Source organism: Taeniopygia guttata, chromosome 2 (assembly GCF_048771995.1).
Source record: "Taeniopygia guttata chromosome 2, bTaeGut7.mat, whole genome shotgun sequence".
Classification (NCBI taxonomy): domain Eukaryota; kingdom Metazoa; phylum Chordata; class Aves; order Passeriformes; family Estrildidae; genus Taeniopygia; species Taeniopygia guttata.
Window position 1 is genome coordinate 33,724,536 of NC_133026.1, and position 9,768 is coordinate 33,734,303.

The 9,768-nt window shown below is 47.1% G+C and overlaps 2 protein-coding genes across 2 annotated transcripts in view; both read right to left on the minus strand.

Annotated features, from left to right (window-relative positions):
* The window catches only part of HOXA3 (homeobox A3), a 33,888-nt gene that overhangs the window by 18,092 nt on the left and 6,028 nt on the right, over nucleotides 1-9,768 (minus strand). The window contains exon 2 of the mRNA XM_072925658.1: nucleotides 755-939. The gene's annotated coding sequence lies outside the window, so the exon portion shown is untranslated. The remainder of the gene's footprint in view (nucleotides 1-754; nucleotides 940-9,768) is intronic.
* HOXA4 (homeobox A4) lies at nucleotides 2,406-4,865 on the minus strand. Its single transcript, XM_002194814.5, has 2 exons — nucleotides 4,181-4,865; nucleotides 2,406-3,646 (listed from the first exon to the last, which is right to left on the minus strand). The coding sequence occupies exons 1-2, from the start codon at nucleotides 4,770-4,772 to the stop codon at nucleotides 3,318-3,320; spliced, it is 921 nt and encodes a 306-aa protein (XP_002194850.4). The 5' UTR covers nucleotides 4,773-4,865; the 3' UTR covers nucleotides 2,406-3,317.

The following is a 9,768-nucleotide window of genomic DNA, read 5'->3' on the forward strand; positions in this document are numbered from 1 at the left end:
GACTGTAAGCACCCTGGGAAAAAAAAAAAAAAAAAAAAAAAAAGAAAAAAAAAAAGAAAAAAAAAAGGGAAAAAATAAAGAAAAAAAAAAATCCTAGCATTGCGTAATGCCCCGATGCAGGATGGCCCTGGTCATTAAATACCACAAAGCGCTTGTCACAGTTCAGCTCCTCCTGTAATGAAACACCAGGTATAGCAAGAACTTGCAGGAGAAACGAGGATGGGGATCTCGGGAGAGGAGTATTTTTCTTGGTGGGTGGAGGGGAGATGGGTGCCGGGGTTAACCTAGTGGCGTTCCCTGCTGACAGCAAATTGACTCCGAGGTGATTTGGTCTTTCTTTGAAATATTGACACACTTCCACTTCCAGCGTTTTGAGCTGTGCTCGCCTTTGTGGCCAGAGCAGATAAATCCGTGTGTGAGAGACACCGGGAGAGCGAGAGAGAGGGAGGGGGGAGAGACATTTAGGTCCAAGTGCCGGATTAAAAAGAATACTGTCTTTAAAGGTCAAGGGTTTGAAGGGTCAGTCTGCCCCTCTAAAAAAAACAATTAATGGGATAGAAAATTTGTCCTCTCGGTGAACTCCTGGTTGCCTTAGCAAAGGGAGCACAATGCGAGAATTTAAACAGGACGATGTAATTTTTGAGGTTATTGTAAAGATGGGAGGTATTGGACCGGCAGCAGAGGGCTCCGAGCCCGGGAGCAGCATTCTACTCCCAACAGAAGCAGAAGGGGAAGAGAAGGAAGGAGAATTTACCTTAAACGATGATAATCGGCCATGGGGTATTTTGCAGTCCGCAGTTCAATCTCCAGCAAGAGAATGTACATTTTTTTAGGAGACAGCCAAGATGCTGTGTCTTTACACATGACCACTTTTTTTTTTCCCCAGGAAAATCCTTTGCGTCTTCACAGACTTTTCCAAGAGAATGCCTTTCAGAACCGCTGTTGAATTACAAAGAAGTATTTATTGTAGGAGGTGATTAATGATTCTCGCTAAAATTGCTATTTGCAGCGTGATTTCATTTCTCTTTACAATGGGAGTAAACCAGGTTTATACGCATAGGCTGCACACTAAAGAAATCCTGCACTGCCAGTTAATACGTTTCAGCTGGAATTTTGCTCAGTTGTGCTAATTTTGGCTCTAAATACATTGAGGGATTCTCAGGCAATAAACCAAATGAAGAGTTACACATTTGCGGATAGTAGTTACCTGACATACAGCTATATATTTTTTTTCCCTTTATAAGGAGATAACTGGTGACTCAGGATTTAGTAAACAGTAATATGTGAGCAGAAGTGTGCTTTTCAGGCCTGCTCCTTGGTCAGGTATGGGAACAGCCGTGTTTGCTGTGGGTGCTTACAGCTGCCACCTCCCTGATGCTGAACGTGTTCTGCCAGTGGCACGTTACATTTTTCTTTGGGATGGTACATATTCCATGGCTAGGCAGGGATGCTGGCACAACCTTTGGAGCCTGGTGCTACCTCAGCCAGGGACGATGATGCCCCCTGGTCCTGGCAGCCTCACTTAGGTGAAGACAAGCATTGATTCCAAGAATCCATCTTGTATGCATTCGGGTGAGTAAATAAATAACTATTGGCCTTCACGTCTTCCCTGGAAGATTTAGTAGCACTTGAGTTCCTTTCCAAGATTTTTCCTACCCAGCTCAGTGCTACACCGTGTTGTGAAAGCCCCAAGCAGGGCTCTCCGTTAGCAGTTCTGCTTTGCCTGAACTCCTTAGCTGCCTGGAAGCAGGAAGATGCACAGCCGGAGCTGGAACCAGCTGAATCCCATTTTGCCACAGTAGTTGTGACAATCTCGGTCAAAAAAGCCTCATGAGTTGTATCCAAATTCATGTGTCTACCAAGGCTTTCTCAGCACATTTTGAAATAATCTTAAAACAAAACAAAACAAAACAAAAGGAAGTATACACAGAAAAGGCAGCTTGAAAAGAAATTTTAGGTTACCGTTCAAGTATTCCCCTTAAACAGTGCTAGCCAGCTAAGAAATCATAATCAGGCGAAAATGAATGAATAAACCACGACTGGCTAAAGATTTAAAGTGTTATCACGGCATGGGAGCTTATTGGCTCCCAGAAGAAGCACAGTTTCTCTTGTCAGGCAGCTGAAAACAGTCACACGGCCAGCGGTGGAGTCAGACTCATTCTGTCTAAGTCAGCTAAAGAGAGCACCACTCACCTATACAATGAAGCAAGACCTTTCTTCGCCCTGCAACGCAATTTTTCCCTGCCAGGCAAGTAGGAGTCAAGGGGGTTTTCACCACGTTTAAAATAACCATTACCTTATTGACAAGAGGAATCCAAGTCAAACCAATGCATTAAACTGTTCTTTTCCATTCCTGATGCCAACACCAGCCAAGCACAAGGTGGATGAAACAGCACGTAGTGGACTTGTGTTTCAAGCGTTTAATTCTTTTGTACAGAATAATCTTTATTACTAGCATTTGGCACTGTTATACATTACACCAAAAATCCACAAATTGTACATGGACTCAAACTATTTAGACGGTGCCAAATATGAAGACAGCAACAGCCTTTATAGCAATATTTCTTTAAATAAATGCAATAGGGAATGTGGAGAAAAACTAATAGATCACAGCTACTGAGGGGGCTACACTTAAAACCAGTTAAGTTACCTTTGATACATAAAACATTTTCCTTTAGACAGCGTAAGGGGACTTTTTCATAAGTCTTTAACCTCTTGTGGACGTGTTCATTCTCCCATGTTGGTCTGTGTGTGTATACGTGCCTGTGCACCACCACACACACAAGCACACACAGAGAAATCCATGAACACACCACAAAACAGCGCTATTCAAGTCAATGCCTTACACAAGTGTCTCACGAGCTCTTTGCTTTGTTTTTAATGTTTTTTTATTTTTAACATGTTCCCTAAAAAAAAAAAAAAGAAAAAAAAAGAGTCCATCTTAGGTACAGAGAATTCGTCCATGACAGCATCCATCCCTCTCTTATACCGAGGGCAAGAGAGCGTTTCCATAAATAGAAAAAAATGATGGGCATGGAACCTTTATCTATATACAATGTAGACAATCGTCCGGGTTTTGGTTTAAACATGTGCCCGTTCTTGGACACGTCTTGTCTTCCTTTTCTGCTCCTGTTTTGTTTTACACAGTTTGGTCCAAAAGGCCAGCCTCCACCTCGAGGCAGCTTGAAAACCCCAATAGATAGGTAAATATATATATATTTTAAAAACCACAACAACAACAACGACCAAAAAAAAAAAAAGCCAACCAACCAAAAAAAAAAAAAAAAGACCAAAAAGACTCAAACCAAAAACCGTATTTATAGAGCAGCTGCGTTGGGTGTAGCCCCATCGAGCGGATGGGGGTGGCCCTGTGTCTGTGCTTTGGACTGCTGGCTCAGTGTGGACTGGTTTGAGGAACGCATCTTTGTGTTAGGCAGTTTATGGTCTTTCTTCCACTTCATGCGCCTGTTCTGGAACCAAATTTTGACCTGGCGCTCGGAGAGGCAGAGGGTGTGCGCGATCTCGATGCGTCGCCTTCTGGTCAGGTAGCGGTTGAAGTGAAACTCCTTCTCCAGCTCCAGGACCTGCTGTCTGGTGTAGGCAGTGCGAGACCTCTTGGGCTCCCCTCCGTTGTAATTGGGATTGACTGAAACGTGCACACACAGGCACACACATACACACGCGGAGAGGAAAGAAGGAGAGGGGAAGGGATGGAACATAATCATTATATAATAACTTGACACCGGGTTCACATAAGATACATAAACGGCAAGAAAAATTGTTTCCCAGCCTATCGACAGTGGGGACAATCGAGGAGCAATAAAAAATGGTGATGGGCATTTGGGTTAGAAGAAAAGCTTCAAAGACACATGGCCCAGAGCCACTGCAGGGCAATTAAATTTATGGGGGCTATAATTACTGCCCTAACAGTTTGGCGTCTCGTAAATCTTTTGATAAAGGACCCCGGATACAAAAGGTTTCTCACTTTTTTCTTTTTTCTTTTTTTTTTTTTTCTTTCTTTTTATTTTTTTTTTCCTTTACTATTAGGAAACGCAGACGGAGAAGGAGGGGAAAAAAAAAAAGCCACACACGCAACGACCCATCGCGGTCCCGGGAGCACCCTCCCCCCTTCTCTCCTCTGCAGGCACATCCCCACCTCCCCCTGGCAAGGGCAACTCACCCGTGCTCACATGGATCTTCTTCATCCAGGGGTAGACCACCGGCTCCTTCCCCTTCAACCCGGGCAGGCTCTTGTCGGGCAGCAGCGGACAGGCGGGCCCGGTGCCGGCCCCGGCGGCGGGGGCTGCTTCGCAGCGGCGCTGCAGGGCATGGCCTGGGAGCAGGGGCTGGGGCGGGCCGGGGTGGCCCTTGGCGGGCGGCGGCGGCGAGGCGCCCGGGGGCGGCTGCTCAGGGCCCGGGGCGGCGCTGCCGGCGCTGCTGTAGCTGTAGGGCGCCTGGGGGTAGGAGGGTGCCTGCGCGGGGTAGAGCGCCTCGGGAGGCGGCCCCGGCGGCCCCGGCGGCGCGGCGGGAGCCTGGTAGCCCGGTTCCCGGCGCGGCCGCGGGAAGTACTCGGGCAGCGCCGGGCCCGAGTGCGCGGCGTGCAGGTGCGGCGGCGGCGGCGGCGGCGGCGGCGGCGGGGCGTGCGGGTGCGAGTGGTGCGGGTGGTAGCTGGCGGAGCTGCCGGCGCTGCCGCTGTGCTGCGTGTATTCCTCGCAGGGAGGGAATTTGGGCTCGATGTAGTTGGAGTTTATCAAAAACGAACTCATGGTCATTAATTTGTGAAGTGCAAAAATACTAATTTTTCTCGCGTTGTCGTTTTTCTGGGCTCGGCGAGGCCACTCCCCTTCCCCCCCCTTCCCTCCCTTCCCTCCCTCTCCCCCTCCCGCTGCTGTCAAGTGCTGCCGCTGCCAAAGTTTGGGCCTCCAGCCCTTCCCCCCCCCCCCCCCTCTCCCCGCTGCACTCCCCTCCCTTCCTCTCTTCCCACCCCTGGAGCGCCTACAACACACACAAACACACACCCGCGCACACACACACCCGCACCCCCCGCCGCCCCGCCACCACCTGACCGCCAGCGCCAATTACCGCGCGGGGCCGCGGACCCCGGATCAGGAAATGGAAGAGGGACGAGCGGCCGCAGGGCAGCTCCGCGCCCGCGGACCCTTCGCGGGGACGGCGCCTCCCCCACGGGCGGGGGCTGGCTGGAGAGGGAGCGCCCCGCGTCCTCTCCTCACCAGCATCCCCGGCTCCTCCTGCCCGCCGACCCGGGCAGCGTCCAGCAGTCGCGGTGTCAAGCGAGATAAAACTAATCCGGCTTTGACAGTCTCCCACCCACCCCGCCCGCCCCAGCACTTTTTGTGTCTTCGTTCTCCCGTGGGAGAGTGTAGGAAGCAGGGCGAGGAAGCGGAGCGCAGCCCAGCTGCGTGATCCAGAAGGAGGCAGGCATTGCACAAGGCGTTGCACAATCCTTTTAAACAAACCCATCTCCGAATGCCGGGGCTGCGCGCAGGCAGAGGGCGGCAGCGGCTGTCGGGCACAGGCCACCGGCCGCCCTCCAGGGTCTGTCCCCAGCGCCCCACCGCTGCGGACCGCGGGCGGCCGCGAGCTGCAGGGACAGCCCTTTGCCCCTTTGAAGCTGGGCTAATTGCAGGAATAGACGCAAAAGTTAGAACGAAGGTCGCGGGCAGGCCGAGGAGAGTCCTCGAGGGGCTTGTGGGGTGTGAGGCATAGAGCGAGCCTGAAAATAACGGGGAACAGAGGGGGAAGGGAGAGGGGAAGACGGACACGACCGTATCAAACACTTCCTACCGGGCTCACTGTGAGCATCCCTCCCCGCGGAGCAGAGCTTTCTGAACTACTAATTTAAGTCCGTCGGTTTGGTGTGCCTCGTCTGGGGTTTATTTTTTAATTTTCACTTCCATAAGAAATCGCTAGTGCCTTCGCAGCAGTAGCTCGCAAACCCTGGTGTAGGAGGGAGAGGGCACTCGGGCAGTTCTACGTTGCTAAAACTGAGACTGTTAACGGTATTTGCAGCTCAGGGGGAAACAAGGCAACCGCCCTGACCTTAGGTAATTGAAATTTGATGGTTAAACTAATTACGCTCTTATTCTAAGGGGAAAAAAATACTTATTGAACGTCAGCTAGTCTGCCACATTTGGAGTAGGCGCGAACTTTTTCAGATTATTTTTTTCATCTGTACAGGAAGGAATATAAACAGATAGAAATATTTACCACACCCTTAGAGAATATAATTGCTGAGTGGCTAAGTCTCATCTGCTGTATGGGAAAATAATTCTATCTAATAATTCTATCTAATAATTCCTAATATATCAAGCGTAAATATGATACAGTTTAGATCTTGCCTTCCTAAAGATATTACACTAACAGTTACCCTGGTCTAAATTCAGATTATTGTCTTTTGCAGTTTAATAGATAATGGATACATGCAATAAAATTCTATTTGAATATATATTCTATCTAACAAGACACACAACGTATCGATTTATATTTTATCCACAGACACATAGGCACGCACATTGCATGCGGCTTGTAATATGTTAGAACATTTCCAGCACTTGGGTATACTGGGGTACTTATCTAAACAATCACTCATTTCCTCCTACTATCGAATGTCTAATTTGTAAAGAGAGTTAAAACACATTTACTTACTCATTTCTAACAGCACATCTATGGAACTCTAACTGGCGTAATAGATAAGTTTCTCTATTTACTCTGCGTGGAGAGGAAATGCGGTTACACACACGCGGTTGCACACAGAGACAGCCACAACTGCTCAACAGCACACATTTGATAGAAAAGGGGACATTGTTTTATTTATATTCCAAACAACAAAACAACAGCAACCCATTTCCTAAAAAAATTAAAAAAAAAAAATAAAAAAACCCCCTCCCATCTGCATGACTATTAAAAATAAAAGATCGCCGAAGTCCACCACGACAGCATTTTCCCGGTATAAAGAGATACATGCACACATAGAGACGCATACATACAAATACCTGCCGGCTAGCACCAGACGAATTACACTGGGGTATCGTAAATATTATCCTCGGCATAAGTCCTGAGGCTCTGTGGCCGGAGCACTACAGCGGGCTGCCGTGTTCCCACGCCACAGTAAAACACAACGAGAAGTGTTGTCTCGGTTTGTAAGATCAGCGCTATATTGGGAGAGTTGACCGGCCTCTGCTTCATATAATTTACTGTGATTAGATCTCAAAGTTTCACCTTTTCTACAGTAGGGCTCTGGCGCTTGGTTACAGAGAGAAGGACTCAATTTTGTATAGAGTGTAAATCTGCAAGGTGACCTGAGCTGCCCAGCTCAAGTCTGGTTTTTTCGTGTGGTTCTCTTAGTCTGTGAAGATGTGCTGAGGCAGGACCTCCAAAAGGCCTGTTCCGTGTCTTTCTGGTTTTGTTATCATAAACAAGAACCCAGCCAAGACCACCAAGTGTTATCTTGCACACGGCCATTTCGACATTTTACTGCAAGATTTATGGCTGTAATAAACAATCTCAAACCCTTTTTTTCCCCAGTACTTCCCTTTAACAAACTTGTACCATCACCCTAAATTCTTAAAGAAGAAAAGGATAGGATAAAATAGACCAGCTCCCTTATTTTTCCAGAAGGACTAAAGGCTCGATTTCACTGGAGAAGGAGATTTCAATCAATGAATAAAGAAGCGAGAGTTTCCTGACCGAGGCTGGCCGAGAATGGGATGGGGACAGCACTGGAATTAAGTTGAGAGAGAGAGAGTAAATTTTCATGCACCAAGAAGAAGCAACTCAATACATACCAAAAGAGGGGGGAAAAGGGGATCCCTCTTTTTCCTGTGAAACAGACAAGCATTCCCGTTACCCTCCACATTCGCAGCTAATATGTAATTACCACGAAAGAGAAAATAATAATAACAACAGCAATAATAATAGTAGTGTAATAATAATAACAATAATAATAACAATAATAATAATAATTCAAGTCAACCTCTTGCCGTGCCGGGCATCCTCCACCGAGAGCGGTAGGAGGAGGAAGAATCACACTAGCAGCCTGGTTTGACTTTGATTTGAACCATTTTGAATATATTTAGTCCCAGCTTTCCCCTCTTGAATGCGAGGCTGTCCCAAGTTTCAAAGTGACCGAAAAGTGACACCGTGTGCATTTTGTTTCTTATTAATCTTACACATTGACAGTCTTTGTTAAATAACAAGGCGTGCCCTTCACCAGGCGACATTTTCATATTTGTTAGACGCGGTGACCTGAAGTTCACCTCGGCCTTGGACTTAGTTTTTCTAAAAGGTCTATAACAGTGTCTTTTAGATAGCAGGGTGCTTTGCCCAGGTCACTTCTTCTAAGGGAAAAATAAGAAAAAAATCGGAGGAAAATGTAAACGTTATGGAATGTATCGACTGTATTCCTTTCTTTGTTCCTGGGAATGATTGAGCCCCGAGGCTGCTCCTGCCTCCGCGGATGAGAGCGTCCTTCCCGATGGGCGCTGCCGGGGCAATGTTGGCATTTTTGCCCCAAGTTCAGTATTTGATAAAAGCAGTGGTTTCCCTGGCACTGGGGCTCCTTTTAACAACGGGATGGTTGGCGGGGTTTGCTCGCTCTGTCCTGGTGCGCTTAAATAAACACACGTAAAATGTGATTTGTGCCCGGATTTAAAATGAATGGCCTTTTGAGCAGACCTTCCACACCAGAGAGCAGCGTGCTGAATGCAGGGAGTAAAAGGACAGAAAAAGTTCGTCTCAAATTATAAACTGTTCTGTTCTAGCCTGTTGGACTTTTTTTTTTTTTTTTGGGGGGGGGGGGAAGGGAAAACAATTTAAATAATAATTGTAAATAGTAAATATTTATGTAAGTCGCGGTTTCAACTTATTTGAAATTATTCTCATTGATATTTTTATTCTAAACCAGATTTAAAATATGAAATCCTGACCACTAATTGTTTTAGTGAGGAAGTAAATGGATTTCTGTCACCTACTCTTGAGTAAGCCGATTATAGTAACAGCTTTCATTCTGGGTATATCAAAGACGCATTGTTATTCTTGGAAACAATCCGCCTGCTATTCTTTAACAAAATAGATATTTGGCTACGGTTTTTAGCTTGTTATCGGGCTTCGGTCTTACACCAAATAAATAGTCTGGATGTGAAAGGTTATATACTATCTCCAGAGCGGGCAGGCTCCTAAACGTGCAGTGCCAGGGCTCGCTACAAGTAAGCAGCAGCAACAACTTGTGAACAGCGTCTACACGCCGAGCAAACACTTGCATTACACACTTTCCAGGCTTCAGCAGGTACTTTAGGCACAATCTCCGATAATCACTTTGGCTAATCTGATATCTAACCTCTCGCGTACTTGTTCCCAAGATACAGCGCTCGCCTGCCACGATCCAGCTGTGTCTCTGGCAAATAATTCACGCGTACCAGTTACACAGAGGCCGGTGTAGGCTGCTGCCTTGGGGGTGGAAAGGCAGTAATGCGTGGTTGAGGTGCGCTTTTCCTTGGATTTCCTTGTCGCACTGTCCCCTCCTCCACACCTTTCAGGTCTGATTATGGCTATATTCGAATATCCTTTCCCTCTTCCACCGACCCCTCAGCCTTAAAATTTTAAGCTGAAGCCCGTCTGCGATTATGTCCTCCAAAATGAAGTTGCTTGAGCAATATTGGTTAGTTCTCCCTGCAGACACGTCTAACCAAGAAACTAAAGCTTTTACTCAGAGGCGGCACTGGGGAAAAAAAAAAAATCCCAGCAATGTGG